The sequence below is a fragment of the Drosophila miranda genome (assembly GCF_003369915.1).
Source record: "Drosophila miranda strain MSH22 chromosome Y unlocalized genomic scaffold, D.miranda_PacBio2.1 Contig_Y2_pilon, whole genome shotgun sequence".
Taxonomy (NCBI): Eukaryota; Metazoa; Arthropoda; class Insecta; order Diptera; family Drosophilidae; genus Drosophila; species Drosophila miranda.
Genome location: NW_022881614.1, coordinates 1,549,537 through 1,566,849, shown reverse-complemented (window position 1 = coordinate 1,566,849; position 17,313 = coordinate 1,549,537). Strand labels below are relative to the sequence as shown.

The 17,313-nt window shown below is 47.3% G+C and overlaps 1 protein-coding gene and 1 pseudogene across 1 annotated transcript; one reads left to right on the top strand and one right to left on the bottom strand.

The window, feature by feature from the left end:
* Positions 1–7,240: 7,240 nt before the first annotated feature.
* LOC117192871 (putative polypeptide N-acetylgalactosaminyltransferase 9) lies at positions 7,241–9,690 on the top strand. The gene is made up of 4 exons (XM_033397623.1): positions 7,241–7,268; positions 7,627–7,995; positions 8,070–8,234; positions 9,479–9,690. Exons 1-4 carry the CDS (start codon positions 7,241–7,243, stop codon positions 9,688–9,690), a joined length of 774 nt encoding a protein of 257 aa, XP_033253514.1.
* Positions 9,691–14,773: 5,083 nt separating this feature from the next.
* LOC117193470 lies at positions 14,774–16,455 on the bottom strand (annotated as a pseudogene).
* Between the last annotated feature and the right edge of the window lie 858 nt (positions 16,456–17,313).

The following is a 17,313-nucleotide window of genomic DNA, read 5'->3' as shown; positions in this document are numbered from 1 at the left end:
CCTCGATGCTGGCATCGCAAAATCCGTGAATTTCCAGCGTAGAGTCTGGAAGGAGCACAAGCCGAGGAAATTCAAGTCGACGAATCTGACCAAAACTGGTGCATATTTCCTGCCACTCGGTGTTTAGTGCGACTGGAAGGCTTTCATCCCAGGACAACTTCTCTTGGCACAAACGCTGGAGAAAGATTTTGGATTTAGTAATTACGGGAACAGCTAGTCCGAGAGGATCGTAGAATCGCGCTATGGATGACAAAACTGCAGGAATTCAAAGAAGATTGAAGGGCCGAGAACGAAAATAATAGTAGATCAGAAACCGGATCCCACGCAAGTCCTAAAGTTTTAGTCACATGGCTGCCATCGTCGAACTTCAAAAATGTTTCCATTTCCTTTTGCTCCCGAATCCGGATAGCCTCCTCCTGCGAGCTGGCTCCAGATATCAAGTCATCCACGTAGAAGTCACGGCGAAGGATTTCAGCTCCAACTGGAAACGCCATCTGCTCGTCTATTGCCAACTGATCGCTCGCACAGATAGATAGGAGGCAGGCTTCGTCCCATAAGTAACGGTGGCCAATTGAAACACACGCAAGTCTTCTTCCCTGGAGTTTCTCCACAGAATACACTGCAAGTTGCTATCCTCGGTCGAGACTCTTACACAACGATACATCTTACAGATATCTCCCGTAATCGCAACGGCGTATGACCGAAATCGAGCAAGAATATGAAACAGTTTGGGTTGTATTACGGGACCAGCCATTAAAACGTCGTTCAGGGAATATCCAGATGAGGTTGAAGCGGATCCATCAAAAACGACGCGAAGCTTGGTCGTAGAAATATCTTTCTTCATGACGCAATGGTGAGGCAAAAAATATCGGCAGTTGCTGATTGACTGGGTAGGAACCTGAGACATATGGCCTAAATCAAGGTACTCCTTTATAAATGCTGCATACTGAGATTTAACATCAGGGCGACGATCTAACTTTCTCTCAAGGGTCAGGAATCTACGAAGCGCTTGATTGTCAGATTCTCCAAGGAGATCCAAATTATATTTTGCTGGCAGCCGAACACAATAATCACCTTTATGTAGTCGACGGAAATCCTGCACAAAGTGTGCTTCACAATCTAGCTCTTCTTTGGTAGACTTTATTATTGGTTCGATGCAATTTTCTACCTCCCAAAACCTCCGAAGAAGCACCTCAACCCGATCCTCTGGACTATTATCCTCAGCAGCTACGGCCCGAGCGCGAGACCATCAACGAGGAACCTTTTAAACGCGAACAACTTCCAGACACGACCCATCCCAAGCGCGTTTTCTGAATTGAAGGCAATCCTGGCAGTAGCTTGACCTGATCAACACACAGGAGCTCGAAAAACAGACTTGCGCCAATTAGCAGATCGACGCGCTGCGGCTTATAAAACTCCGGATTAGCTAGTGGTATGTTAGATGGAATGTTCCAGTTTTGAGTGTCAATTCCAAAGCTTGGATGTCGATCGGTTATGCTAGAGGCTACAATGGCAGTGATGAGAGTTGAGGAATCCGATGAGCGAGAGTGCAGGCTAAGACAATTTATACACAACGAAAGCCGCTTGGCCTCTTTATGGCGATTTGTGGGGGACAGCGCTTTAAACTTCTGGCAGTGCTGGACCTCGTGAGCACCATCGTTGCACAGCGCGCAGCGTGCTACGGTTTGGTTCGTTGTAGCCAATGTGGACCTAGAATTATTATGCTTTCTACTTCTGCCCACCTGATTGCTCAACGCATAGCTTGCCATATAAAAGTCCATCGTCTCCAATGATCTGCATCGCTGCTCCAAGAACGAGGCCATCGATTCCCACGACGGAATTAAGTTTGCGAGTGCGGGGTCGTTGAATCGTTCCTCCCACTTCTCTTGGCCCGCTGGATCCAGTTTTCGGAGAATTTCCTGCACGACGATGCATCCTGCGATCTGCTCAGTGGTGCCCAAACCCTGGAGCGCGCGCATATGTGAATTGAACTTGTCTGAAAGCTCCCGAAGCATGACCACTGACCCAGGTTCCACAGCCTGGAGCGCCAAGATCTCATTGATGTGTGCCTGAATGACCAATCGCCGATTATTGAATCTGTTTTCCAACAAATCTAATGCCACAGCATAATTGCCATCTGAGATTTCCAGCGACCGAACAGTCTCCAATGCCGAATCCCGCAGACAGGAACGCAAATGCTGGAGCTTTTCTATGTTTGTTAAGTCCGGATGGCTGTCGATGATGGTGGCAAACATTGAATAAAAGTCCGTCCAGTTCGCATACCCGCCGCTAAACGTCGGCAATTGTATAGGAGGCAGGGATGGTACTTGTCTACGGTGAGGTAGAAATTGCGAGCCGGCAAACTCAACCGTAGTATTTCCTCCAGCCAAGGTAGAATGAAACGGCATGCGGCCGCTACTCTTAGCCATTTCCCTCATAATCGCCGCCTTCAGCGAGCTTGCAAGTGACTCAAAAATGTCACACAAACCACTGTGAATTTCGCTTCGATCCAATTCCTCAAGCTCGCCGTGAAACATCTCAAATTTGCTGATCAACTTCTCGACTTGCTCTTGCTTTACCACGAGCATGTAGAAATCACAGTCTGACGACTCATTCTGCCAAGCGGTAGCTAACCTTTTCATTTTCTCGCATAATTCCGTTGACTTAAGCTTCAAACGAGGTGGAACGTTGTGAGTTGCTGCGGACACCGCAACTCTACATGCCCCCTACCGTTGCACCCATGGCACCCGTTGCACACACACACACACATCCTTGTTTCTTGTGAGAATGTATTTTGTGTCACCCGAAACCGAACCCCGAGCCCGAGCCCGCTCCCATCCGAATGGGGGATAATAACACATATGGGGCTCCCCCCTCGCTCTTCGAGGAAAACTCCCTGCTGCTGCTGCTGCTGCTGCTGCTGCTGCTGCTGCTGTCACACTTCCTCGTTTTGCTCTGGTGGCCGCGCCAGCGCCTTTTGTGCCTTTAAGAAAATTTCTAACAAGTTTTATAACAATGTCGAAGATGCTGGCCCCAGTGGCAAATACTAACAACCCGAACAAACAGCAACAACAGCAACAACTGCAACATTTGCAACTGCAACAACGCAGAGCACTTAACAACTTGGAACTGCTGCCAAACAACATTTTCAATGTCAGGCGAATGCTCAGCGGAGCGGTGGCGGTGGCGGTGGCGGAGGCGGAGGGAGGGATACTACAGGGATAGAAAGATATAGACAGATAGATAGACAGACAGACAGGCATTCGCATTCAACTCGTGGAGGCAAAGGGCAACGACCAAGGGATACCCTCTGAACGAAAGCAACTCCCTCAGGAACATGGGCTCTGTAATGGGAGCTCTACAGACTAAAGTAAATTGAATCGCTGCTAAACATGGCTGTTGGGTGGAGAATTTCCATATCCATAATCGAGTAAGAACTTAACTGAATATCTAGCATTTTCGGCGAGTGCTGTACGGCCTTTTAAGCCACGCGTAAAGGGTATGGATCCGTCTGGGGCCCAACCAGGCATGACTCTAGAGGAGGCGGGCAGGGGCAGAGGCACAGGCACAGGCAGAGAGCGAGGGAGAAGGAGGAGGAGGAGAAGTCATAGATAGACCTCGCTTGTAGCTTCTTGCATGTCCCTCCTCCACTATCCTCGCATCTATTGGGCTGTGGCTCTGGCTCTCGCATGTGGAACAAGCATTTAAGATGCCATCAGCATGTGGTCGACTGACCACATACTACATACATCCCCCCGTCTCGGCCAATGCACGCATTTGCAATTTCGCATATCATGTTTGCATCTCTCGCCCCATCTTCAGCCCAGGTTCTGCCTTGCGCAACTGCAAGTCCATCTCCTACCCATTCCCATTCCCATCATAATCATCATCATCATAAGCATCGTTGAGGTGGCAAAGCTACAAGTGGGCTCCTTTGGATTCCTTTTGGGATCGTTGCTCGAGCAGCAGCTGCCAGCTGCCCCATGGCGTCAAAATTGTGTGCAAGCCAACAAACGTTTATCAACCCTCGCCAATGGATCGAGCCGTGGATCGAACCTCGAACAGTGGTTCGGAATGAACAACTAGGAACAACAAGGATTTGATCCTTTGATCACCCCCCAGGCATGCTGCCACTGCCACAGCCAGGTGGGATTCACACGTGACTCGCCCTAACCGCATTCGTTGTGCGAAATAGCGGTACTTTGGCATATTATGTTACAGTTATGCGGCGAACATGATGTGAAACATGAGCGACGAGAAGGAAATGACAGAGAGAGAGGCAGCGAGGGAGCTAGGGAAAGGCATTTGTCATGTGCCAGACACACCCCCACCCACCCCTACTAGATCCATCTTTCACCTGCTGCTGCTGCAACCTCCCACCTGCTCCTCCTGTTCCTGTCTCTGTCAATAGCCAAACATTTTTAGCTTCCTGTCACGCTCAGGCGTGTCCCTTGAGCGCTTCTCAGCGCTGCGATTGTTCCTTGTTCTACCACTCCGCCCCTCTCCACCTCTCCCCCCTCTGCCCACGCCATTGTCAGCGCATGGCGAACATAACGCATACGCAGCGTTGTTTTTCTCGCATGTCCCGCGTCCCATACGATGGGAAAATGTCAACTCCGATTTTCTCATTGGAAAACTGCACGAATAATCGAAGCGGAGAGCAATTTTCGGAATGAAGCAACGAGTTTTAATATTTTACCATACGATTTAACCGGAAATGTGACAAGAATATTGAAATATTTCCTGAATGGAAAAATCCTTAAAGATGGCAAGCGAATGGAGGATTCTGTCCTTTGTTTCTTTGGCCCCACTTCTGCCTGGGCCTGTGGGCGTGTCCCTAATTGGTTTACTCCTGAAGGGGGGAGTCCTGAGAATAGTCCTGGAGCCCTGCCGCTGGGCATATCATTAATATCTCAAGGGGCCATATATATGCAACAGTGAATCAATAAAATCCAGTTACAGCTCTCCACAGGCCCTCGCCGCAGACCATATTCTATTCAATTTTTATACCCGATACTCAAAATGAGTATTGGGGTATATTAGATTTGTGGTAAAAGTGGATGTGTGCAACGTCCAGAAGGAATCGTTTCCGACCCCATAAAGTATATATATTCTTGATCAGCATCAATAGTCGATTGGGCCGTGTCTGTCTGTCTGTCTGTCCGTCTGTCCGTCCGTCCGTCTGTCCGTCCCCTTCAGCGCCTAGTGCTCAAAGACTATAAGAGCTTGAGCAACGATGTTTTGGATCCAGACTTCTGTGATATGTCACTGCTACAAAAATATTTCAAAACTTCGCCCCGCCCACTTCCGCCCCCACAAAGGACGAAAATCTGTTGCATCCACAATTTTAAAGATATGAGAAAACCAAAACGCAGAATTGTAGAGAATGACCATATCTTTAAGACTGCGGAAGCTGAATTGGATCGTATTATTATTATAGCCAGCATCAAGAAAACAATTTCATTTTTCTCGCCCTGTCTCTCTCTAACACACACGTAGCATAGGCGGCTTTGCTTAGAGTAAAACATTAGCGCCTAGATCTCAGAGACTATAAAAGCTAGAGCAACCAAATTTGGTATCCACACTCCTAATATATCGGACCGAGACGAGTTTGTTTCAAAATTTCGCCACACCCCCTTCCGCCCCCGCAAAGGACGAAAATCTGGGGATATTCAAAAATCTCAGAGACTATTAAGGCTAGAGTAATCAAATTTGGTATCCGCACTCCTGTTAGATCTTACTATAAAACGTGTATCTCAAAATTTCGCCCCACCCCCTTCGGCCCACACAAAGGACGAAAATCTGTTGCATCCACAATATTGAGGATATGAGAAAAACGCAGAATCATAGATAATGATCATATCTATCAGATTGCTGAATCTGGATCAGATCAGATCATTTTTATAGCCAATAGGAACAAATCAATTTGCAGTGGCTACGCAGCGCCCGACGTCACGCTCAGACTGATTTTCTGTCTCTCTCTCACGCACTCTTTGTCGTGTCGTTCAATATTAGCGGCGTCTGCCGGAGGAGAGCCATACTGACTAAGTATCGGGTATAACTGTAGAGTTGCGGTGTCCACAGCAACTCACAACGTTCCCCCTCGTTTATTATTGCTTTTTATGATGACGATGCGTGTGCGAGAGGCGCCCAGCCTGCGAAAAAAGTTCATTATAAGAAGGGGATTGAGCGGGGCCCAGAACAAAGGAACCCTGTGGCGGAACCGTGAATATTCCGCAATGAAATTGTTACTGCGGCAACGGGCGACAAATCATATAATTTAAGAGTGAAACCAACCAAGCAACCCCCTCACCCGTGTCCCCTCTCGGCCGTGGGCCTACCGCCGCCTATGGCCGACTTAATGGTTTTTTCTCTCTTATTTTCCATTTTTGTGTGCGAACAAATTTATTCCAGTCCACTCCACTCCTCTCTCTTTCCGGAGACTATCATAATGCGGTTGGCATCCCCAGTCCCCCAATACCCCACTCTCCACGCCATGCCATACCATCCTTTAGCATCCTGCTTCTATCCTGCTCATTTTGCAGCCTTTTATGGCTTCTTATTTTGCCGGGGAGCTAGCTTTTTACACTTATTGAATTTGAAATGGTTGTGGTAATTGAAATGTTCTTCCCGCCCTTTAAGGGGGTGGGGAAGCCAGAAATATGTTCTGCCCGATTGTGGAAATAAAGAAGAGTTTTGTGGTCCAAAAAACCAGTTCATAAAACCAAATGTTCTAATTGAACAGGTTATGATTATGATTGGAAAAGGGATGAAGTGAGGGGAACATCTGTTCGGAATGGTGCAACTTTCCGAAGGGAGCCCCTAGAACTCTCACTAAATGCACTCGAACCACGAAATTTCCTTGAAATCCCCAGCTTAAGATCCTCTTAAACCCCGAGGCTTGAGTAAATGTAATTCTGAGATGGAAGCCCTTAAAGCAGGGTCTCTGGGCAGCGTACCTGATATTTCCATTTGCAGGGAACCCGAGGAGCTCGAGGATGGATAGTGGAAAGGCAGACAGTCAGACAGTCAGGCATTCAGGCGATGGCCAATAAGTGTCACTTGTGGCTGACAAATCGCATAAAAAGCAGAGGCAGAAGCTCACGAGCAGGATATATATGCTCCCAGCAGGAGCACGGCATGGCATGGCATGGCAGCAGCAGCCGCAGCGGGAAGGAGTCGACTGAGAACAAGAGAATATTTCATATTTCCATGCAAATGCAAATAACAAAATAATAAAATGCACAGCAAGGACGGGAGTAGCAGCTGTAGGAGTGCTAGTCGAGGAGGGTGGGTGACACACATGAGGAAATTTGCAAGGCAAACGATTTTTCATAACCATGTGAAGGAAGGACCCCACGAAGCAGGCGAGGAGCTCCTGATGATGGCAACTTTTTATGTGAAATGCACTGCGATTTATCTCAACAGGAACTTAATGTTTATTCGTCTCTCTCTCTCTCGCTCTCTCTCTATCTCTCTCTGTATCTGTGTGAGTTTATTTTGTCATAAATTTCACGCACAACAGGGTTCCCTCGTGCTCATCTCACCTTCAACTGCAGTTTCAAGGCAAATCAAACAAGTTAGTCAATGCAAACATATTTCTCTACCTCTGTCTCTCTTTTGCAGATACGAAAAAGGTAATAGATCCGCCTGGCAACTTCGATGAGAATCTGGGGGAGATGGGCAAACCCGTCACGTTGCCCAAGGAGATGACCGACGAGATGAAGAAGGCCGTGGAGACTGGCTGGACCAACAATGCCTTCAACCAGTATGTTTCCGATCTGATATCGGTGCACCGCACACTGCCGGATCCCCGGGATGCCTGGTGCAAGGATTCGGCCCATTATCTATCGAATCTGCCTGCCACAGATGTCATCATTTGCTTCCACAACGAGGCCTGGACCGTACTATTGCGGACAGTGCACTCGGTACTGGACAGATCCCCGGAACACCTCATTGGCAGGATTATCCTGGTGGATGACTATAGCGATATGCGTGAGTGTTCTCCTGGAATTTTGTCTTGGAATCAAAATCAATGGATCTACATCGAGGTTTATTCTCCATTTTAGCGCATCTCAAGACGCAACTGGAGGATTATTTTGCCGCCTATCCCAAGGTTCAGATTATCAGGGGGAAGAAGCGCGAGGGCTTGATTCGTGCCCGCCTCCTGGGCGCCCAGCATGCCAAGGCGCCAGTTTTGACGTATTTGGATTCCCATTGCGAGTGCACTGAAGGTGAGCAAGTGATAAATGTCGCTGCCTGAAAGCAGTCAACAGAATTCAGACTACAAAATACTCAGCATACTATAGGGGATAATATTTGCGGCATTGCCACATTAATTTGTAGAATACCTTTAGGAGAAAATAATAGTGCGCGTGCATTAGATGCGATTAAGTGATTAATTTATTTGCCTGGAAGTGGGCAACACAATTTACACTAAGAAATTGTAGCCTCCATAAGGAGGTAGGGCTATGCGCTGCTGAATTACTGCAGTGCTACTTTAATTTGTAGCATACTTTTAGACGGCAAATACTATTTGTTGAGTATAAGGACGACTAAGCTGTAAGGTCTTCTCTCTCTTAAATATCTTAAATTAATATTGTATTCCTTGGTACGAAATTTGATAATTCAATCATAAGTATCCGCAATACGGAGACATGTTTAAACGATTGACGAGCCATTTTCCACCTCTCCCTCTCGTAGATTTTCTCTATTACATTCACTAATGGAATGAATGTCAATCTGCCAATATGCTAATTCCCCAAAAAAAACTACAAATGCGGCTCTTAATTGAGTAGATAGCATTTGTGCAGTCAACATTTTTGCCAATACAAAATTCAGGCCAATAATAAATATTTAAATTTATGCGGCAGCCAAAAAAGCAAAGCAAAAGTAAAACCAAATCAAATTTAAATGCAGAAATTTCATTTCTGTTGTACAAGCTTTTTTCCTATCCGAGACTCCTCCTAGGAGTCTCCTCCTCTCCTGTGGCGTCTCCCGTTTTTGGTTTATGGCCCAGAGTGTAACGTTCTGTTCGTACCATTTTTGATGGCCATCAAACAAAATCCGTTGGGCCCAAAACGATGCCAAATAAAACAAAGCACAACTCGAGTAATTCACTTGAGCCTCGGTATTTCCCTGGATCTGGCTCTGCCTCTCTGGCTTTGGCTCAGATTCTGTTTCTGAGCCTCCCACTGCCACTCCCACTCGATAAGCTCAATGACTGACAAGAGAACGTAACAAAAGGCAATCAATTTAGTTTATTAAGAAAGTTGCAGCAAAAGCTGGCAATTGGTTGTCAAAAAACTATCCGAGAGTGAAGCGTAAAGAAAAGCAATTTCTCCTATCATGAGGCGGATGATGGATGGATGAGCGAGCGAGTGCCGTGCCGTGCCGTGCCCCGAAAAAGCAATTAAACCCGCTCGTAGTCGTATTTTCACAATTTCAATTTCATCCTTTCATCCTTTTGTTTTCGCAGGCTGGCTGGAACCGCTGCTGGATCGCATCGCCCGGAACTCCACCACCGTTGTCTGTCCCGTCATCGATGTCATCAGCGATGATACCTTGGAGTACCACTATCGCGACTCCAGCGGCGTCAATGTGGGTGGCTTTGATTGGAATTTGCAGTTCAGCTGGCACGCGGTGCCCGAGCGCGAGAAGAAGCGCCACAATGTGAGTAGATTTCAGTAGAATCTGATTATTTCTCCCCCTGGGGTTACCCTAAATATACGCCGCATGGCGTGTTCCTTGGGTTTAAGTTATGTTTTTGTTTGTTTTACCCAATGGTTATGTTGGCCCGAAACCGTAGCGAAAAGTGGGGTTACTCCCGCCTCCCGGGGAAGCCCTCGCTTAAAGCGCTTGAACGTGACTACAAAAACTGAATGTTTGCCGTAAAAAGGGCATGAATGCCCCTGCCCGTGCCCCTGCCACTGCACACACAAACACAAACACTCTCGCAGAGATACGGATACGGAACAATCACATCCATTTACACGTACAGGCCAAAAAAGTGTCGTTTTCGATATGAGCTATTAGAACTAACAGTCGCTCTTTTCACACTGCAGATGAGCTACCGAACAGTTGAGCGAAGACTTGAGATCAAATTTACGTTGAGGAAGACTAAAAGTTAGCAACCTTTTATGGAGGTTTGTCTGGGAAGAATGTCCGGGATCCGAATAGTTAAAAGCAGAAGTTTTATGAAATATAAAAAGGTAATGCTGTGGCAATGGGATCTACAATAAATCGTAGTTCTACTATTAGACAGAATCCACACAGAAAGTGGGTCAAAAAGAAGTAAACTCCTTCTAATTTTAGTTGGAATTTATTGATTAACTTGTGAGCGGCGGGGTGTTATGGTGCTATGCTTTTAAGGCACACTGTCCCAGCGGATTTCATATCCCTTGCGGACTGGAGGAGCCCCATGCCCCATCCTGCCTGCTGCCATAACATTCCATGAGCCAAAGAAATGGCTTTTGCAGTTTATGGCCGCCTGTGCGAGCCACGTACAAACTGTAACCAATACTCCGACACGCAATTAGATACTCCCGCACACACACACACACAAACAGGGGGGTGAAGGGGGTCGGGGGCGGTGGGGGGGGGGGGGGGCGGAGAGACAAAGTGCTCCACAAATGGACATTCGAAACTGTCGATGGGTTTTCCAGGCGCTGACAGCTGCTGCCTGTTCGTGTGTTTTCCTCCCGTCTGAATGAGGATTCACTTTTCACGTAGCAGCATCCGCATCCCCCCTGCCATCAACACCTCTTTTCCCTTTTCCCTGCTTGAAATCCATGGGAGGATTGCAGTCTCTTCTCTTGCAGGATGCGTTTTTTGTTCCATTTGCTTAACATTTTAATTAAAAGTTCATAATTACAACGTTTTCTCTCTCTGGCGAATGGCAAATGGCGAGTGGCGAATGGTGTAAATTGGCTGGAATGTAAGCGATATTACGCATACGCCTCGTGGCTTAAAGGCCACAAATTACAAACGGAAACGGAGATCAGAAGAAATGGAGCAAGGAGCAGCAGAGGATGTGGAAGAAACAACGAACCATGACACTGCAATTTAAAGCCAAAAATGTTAACAGCAAATGTGCCGCACGACTCTGGGTAGTCGAATGAATGCCCTTTCCAGAGGGGCTATAACCCCATCCAGGAAGGGTATCTTTGAATTCAACTTCCTATCTTGCAGCTGCTTCCCTGCTTCTCTGCATCTCTGTTTCTGCTGTTGTCGTTGCAAGTTGCAACGCATTCGGCTTTTTGCGGCGTAAATATCTGGCATAATTGTTTTTACAAGCGCCAATGGGATTTATGAGAACATTGTTGCCGAAAAATCCTTGCCGAGGACACTGGCAAATTGTTGTTGCTGCCGTTGGCTACTTTCTGCTTTCTGCCTTCTGCCTCCGCTGCTTCCTGGCGACATGCAGCGTGCAATTTGGTATCCATGCCTGGCCCCATGCCTGGCCCTGCCTCAAGTTGCACTTAGCAGCTTAATCAAGTAAGGCATTTCCTGCCTGCCACCGCCAACGCCGCTGCTGCCGCTGTCTGCCGTGCCAACAGCAACATTGGCAATTTGCCGACTCGGAAGAGGGAACCGAGGAGGGGAAAGCGAGGCCCATAAATGTTGCTCTGTGTGCCACATGTGTGCCGGCAATGATAATGGCTCAGCGAAGATTTCTCTGCCTCTCTCTGTCTCTGGCAGTGGAAAGTTGTTGCCTGAAATTGAAAATGTTTAAGCGAATGGGAAATACTCTCGAAATCTCTCTTTGGCAAAGCAAATCCCCAGTAAGTTCTTATTTCGTATCGTATCTCTTCGAGGTGTATCCGTCCCATCAGGTGGGCATCCTCTAGGAACTCTGCTGAAAGGCTGCTGCTCCTGAGGGGCACAGCTGTTGACAGCTCCAAAGCTGCCCGAATGAAAATCCCCCGAAACTTTTGATGTCTGTCCAAAGTTGCTTAACTTGTTACGAGTTGCCACAGCAGTAGCAGCAGCAGCTATACAAACAGCAAGGAAACAGCACATCGCACAGGGAACAGGGAATCAAAAATACATATTCGTTATGGGCAATGCCATTCCCATTGCCATCTCCTTCTTTTGCCAGTCAAAAGTTTGTTCCTGCAGCTTTTGTTTGTATTTCCTCGGGGGAAGGGAGGCAAAAAGTTGCAAGGATATAACACGATTATTTTGTATTTTTTTTCTATGAAAATAATGCTTCCTGCTTTTCCTGCAAAGCTAATCGATTCGGCAACGGGCTTAACCCGCCTGCCGGCCTGCACGCCCGCCTGCCTGCCTCTCCATCAAATCAATCAAATGCGATTTACCAAATCGAAATCCTCAACAGTTAATCATTTTACACAACTTAATGTACATCTGCTGTGAAAGTTGTTTAAATCCTCCGAAGGTTTTCCTTCCACAGACTTCCTTCACTTCTGCTTCGCTGCTTTTTGCACTTATTCCAGAGCGAGAGATGGCAATGGAATTTAAATATTTAAGGGACGAACTAAATAGCATAAAATAAAAACTAATTCGCTTCGTTTGCCCGCCTTGGGCATGGCAATATTATGCCATATACACCCACACAGATATGTGTGCTTCGTGTATGTGTGTAAACTAATCCCCGCATAGAGGGAAAATCTGGAATAAAACTACAAACAATTTCATATCCATATGACGGGGGTCCCAAAGGGGGAGCAGCAGCAGGAGTAATGGAGTAGCCGCCGCTGCTGCTGAGGGCGCTGAAACTCTAATCCAATTATTTGAGAAAAGAAATCAGAATAAATGGGAAGGAAGGAAAGCACCGGCAAAAAACGTATTCGATGGTAGGGCAGAGCAGAGCAGTGCGATGCCCTGCCATGCCATGCCATGCCATGGCGTATGCTTAATATGCTTGCTCAACAGCTCACGGCTGGCACACACAGAGCACACAGAACACTCATACGCAATGTTGGCCAAGGCGTTTAACTATACATAGAACGACCGAATATACATACTATAAAGAAGAGTGCCTAAAGTGCCAAATCCTCAACCTCCTCTCCCCCTGTACCTTACCCTTGCACTGGGTATTGGTTTGCGTCTGGTTCGGATTCTGGGTGGAAAATGGCAAATGCAAGGGAATATTCTAGACAGAGTTTACCTTTAAAAATTGTTTAGGCTGTCGTCGTACTCTCGTCCCTCGTTTAAATGCATGTGTAATGGGGCCTGTGCGGAAAGGTAAATGCTTTTCTAATACCCTAAGCGAACGGGGAGTGTTGGGGGAGCGCCCAATTGAGAGCGGGTGAGATAGAGGGTGGGAGAAGAGGAAAGCTCTCATCGTGGCCCGTTGCACGTTTAATTTCATTTCGCTCTCGTTTCAGGTTTATACCATTCTGATTGCCTATGCGTGCGTTCTCATGGCTGTTGCTGTCGAGAGTCCTTTTGTGCCTCTTTCTGCGCTGTCATTGTTCTGCTTTTCGGGGCTGTTCTTCGTTCCCTTCCTTTTTGGTTTTACCTTCCTAGGAGAGGGTGCATCCGCTGGCAGTCTACTGGGAAGCATCTCTTCTGCATTCATGTTCAAAGGTATTCCACGCTTCGACTTCCTATTCTAGGCTTTCTTCCATTGTATTCTCTGTTGTTCTTGTGAAATCGTGCCTAACATTGAGCTAGTCCTTCAGAATTTCCCCATGTGCGTTCGACCTTATCTGTGTCTGTATCTGTGTGTGTTTTTATACCCGATACTCAAAATGAGTATTGGGGTATATTAGATTTGTGGTAAAAGTGGATGTGTGTAACGTCCAGAAGGAAGCGTTTCCGACCCCATAAAGTATATATATTCTGGATCAGCATCAATAGCCGAGTCGATTGAGCCCTGTCTGTCTGTCCGTCTGTCCGTCCGTCCGTCCGTCTGTCCGTCCCCTTCAGCGCCTAGTGCTCAAAGACTATAAGATCTAGAGCAACGATGTTTTGGATCCAGACTTCTGTGATATGTCACTGCTACAAGTATATTTCAAAACTTCGCCCCGCCCACTTCCGCCCCCACAAAAGACGAAAATCTGTGGCATCCACATTTTTAAAGATACTATAAAACCAAAAACGCAGAATCGTAGAAGATGACTATATGTTCTAGAGTGTAAAATCTCAACCAGATCGTATAATTATTATAGCCAGAATCAAGAAAACAATTTCATTCTTTCTCGCTCTGTCTCTCTCTAACACACAAGTTTCATGGTCTGTTTTGCCAATTGCAAAAGGATCAAGGATCTCAGAACCTATAAGAGCCAGAGCAACCAAATTTGGTATCCACACTCCTGTGATATCGGACCTTGACCGTTTCGTGTCCAAATTTCGCCACACCCCCTTCCGCCCCCGCAAAGGACGAAAATCTGGGGCATCCACAAATCTCAGAGACTATTAAGGCTAGAGTAACCAAATTTGGTATCCGCACTTCTGTTAGATCTCACTATAAAACGTATATCTCCGAATTTCGCCCCACCCCCTTCCGCCCCAACAAAGGACGAAAATCTGTTGCATCCACAATATTGCAGATTCGAGAAAACTAAAAACGCAGAATCATAGATAATGACCATATCTATAAAATTGCTGAATCTGGGTCAGATCGGATCATTTTTGTAGACAAAAGCAAGAAATCAATTTTCAGTGGCTACGCAGCGCCCGACGTCACGCTCAGACTGATTTTCTGTCTCTCTCGCATGCACTCTTTGCCGTGTCGTTTAAGATTAGCGGCGTCTGCCGGAGGAGAGCCATACTGACTTAGTATCGGGTATAACTGTAGAGTTGCGGTGTCCGCAGCAACTCACAACGTTCCACCTCGTTGTATCTGCTGCGTTTGCGAAAATGTTCGACGTTTTCGCTCCAGTGACAAATGTTGAGCAGTCAATTCAAGGCCTTCCGTGGTCGGGTCGAAGCTGGTTTCCTCTGAGGCAAGGACGTGGCCAGAGTCTGGCACTCCGGCACTCTGGGCTGCTCTAATGATGAAGCCGATTACAGATTTTCCGTCAAAGTCAATTGGATTTTGGCTATTCATCGAAGCACAATGATGAAAGCCTGAAGCCCTGTGACAGAGGAGGTGCCATAGCAACTGCTGAATGGAGGAGGAGCTCCCACAGGACGACTGTGCCCGCGTAGAATGAGAAATGGATAGGCGGATAATTAGATAGCCCACGGGAGCCTCATCCTCCACATGGGACAGCGGCGGCACACCCGTCTCGCTGAGCTTCCAGGGGCGTCCGTAGGTGGCCACGCCCACATTGATCTTGCTGGCGGGGCAGCTGTTGCGCAGCCAGAACTTGACCTGGGCCTCGACATTGAACTCGGGATTCCTTTCGCTCAGCTCGTAGATGGGCGCGGAGTAGTCGGCCACCTCGGGATTGCGCTGGTGCCTGAAAAAGTCAAAGGCGCCGAGATTGACAAAGTCCAGATAGTTGATCACAGCGGGGATATCATAGAACACTGAGAAGAAGACAGGAAGAAGGAGAGCTTTGATAGATCTTTCTTTTGAAAAGATTTATGGAGTACCTACGCGAAGAGTTAACGTTCGGCAGAACGGTGGTGGAGAGCAGGAGATTGTCCGGACGGAAGGCATTCTTCACATCGCGCAGCAGGGCTGTGAACTGCTCCTTGTGCTCCTCGGACTTCTCATCCACAATCGAGTCGCCGGAGAATACCTTCTTGAAGCCCATCCAAAAGCTGCCCAGACCGCTGTGCACCTTCTTTGGCTTGTTCTTGTGGAACTGCCAGGCCACATCGAGGCCATCAAAGCCATAGGTCTTTAGCAGAGAGTGTTCACGGTGTTCACGAAGCGAGTGCGCCCCGTGGAGCTTTCGAGCAGCTCCAGATACTTGTTGGGCAGCTCCTTGGCATCCTTGTCCGTCTCGATGTCCTTGTCCCCGCCCACGCTGAGCAGCACCTTCACGTTGGGGTACTTGCGCTTCAAGCGCGTCACGGTGCGGTACAGCCCCTTGCCCAGATCGAGGTCTAGCTGCTGTTTGAGGCTCACCGCCTTGTGCGAGTCGCGCTCGAGGCCCGCATAGCCATAGATCAAGTAGTCGCAAAACTGGAGCGCCGGCTCCAGCTCATCGATCACCAGCTTGCCGAGACCAACACAAAAAAATGATGCGTGATTAGAGATGGAGGGGGGTTTTAGTAGAGGAAGGTTATCACAACGCTAACCGATTTGAGGAATTGGGTGATAAGCTTGTTTTCAGTTTCGTTTTCATCTTTTCTCACAACGGGTATTACATAACATAACAAAGCCGCTCACTCACCTTCCTTAACGAAGCTCGCCGAATCGTAGTAGCAGACGAGGTGCTTCTTGGGCACCTGGGGCCCTGTCTGCTGCTGACCCACCTTCACGGCCAGTGCCACGCTGGCCAGGCACAGCGACAGCGCCAGAATCGCCAATGTCTTGATCATCTCTCGCTCGGGGGGGATTCAGACTCAGGTTTGAATTCAGATTCGATATGTTCCGTTCAAGTGTTCGCTTGGAACTGAAACTCGACTTGGAACGGGACGTCTCGGCTCGGCTCCACGTCGCGACGCATCGCGAAGGTTGGGTTGTAGGCGGCGACGTGTTTTTTTGTTGTAAGCTGCTTGCCGAGAGCAAAGTGTGAAGCATCAGCTTCAAAACAAAGCGAGGCTTAAATTAAATCATTTGAAATGCATACAGTGGGGAGTTGATATAGAATTCGGTGTTGAGGCATACACTAGTCGTAAAAGTAGTTTTTCTTTTGTTGTCGTGAACTAAGTTAGAGTTTATACTTTGTGAAAACTAGGTACTTCGTTAGTTTTAGTTCGGTCCCACTGTACTATTAATTTTCAGTACAATCGAGTGGGCATCGCTTCACAGAATGTGTTTAAATTTTTACGACTTTACTTTTGTCTCGACAAAAATCATTTTGTTGTTCTTGGTTTTGCTTTGTTGTTTCTGTTTGTCTCCTTTGCTTCTCTGCTTCTGCGGGTGCTGCTCTCTAATTCTGTCAGATTTCTGCTACTGCTGCTGCTGCTCTGCTTTTACTTTTGCTTTTGCTTTTGCCTTTGCTTGACTTTGCTTTGATGCTCTTATCGGCACTTGGTCTCGTTTTGGTGTGTGTGTTTGAACTATGCCCTAAGCTCTGGGATGTTTCTGTCTTCTCTTCTCTGCTCTGCTCTTCTATAGTTCTGGTTATACCCGATACTCAAAATGAGTATTGGGGTATATTAGATTTGTGGTAAAAGTGGATGTGTGTAACGTCCAAAAGGAATCGTTTCCGACCCCATAAAGTATATATATTCTTGATCAATAGCCGAGTCGATTGAGCCATGTCTGTCTGTCCGTCTGTC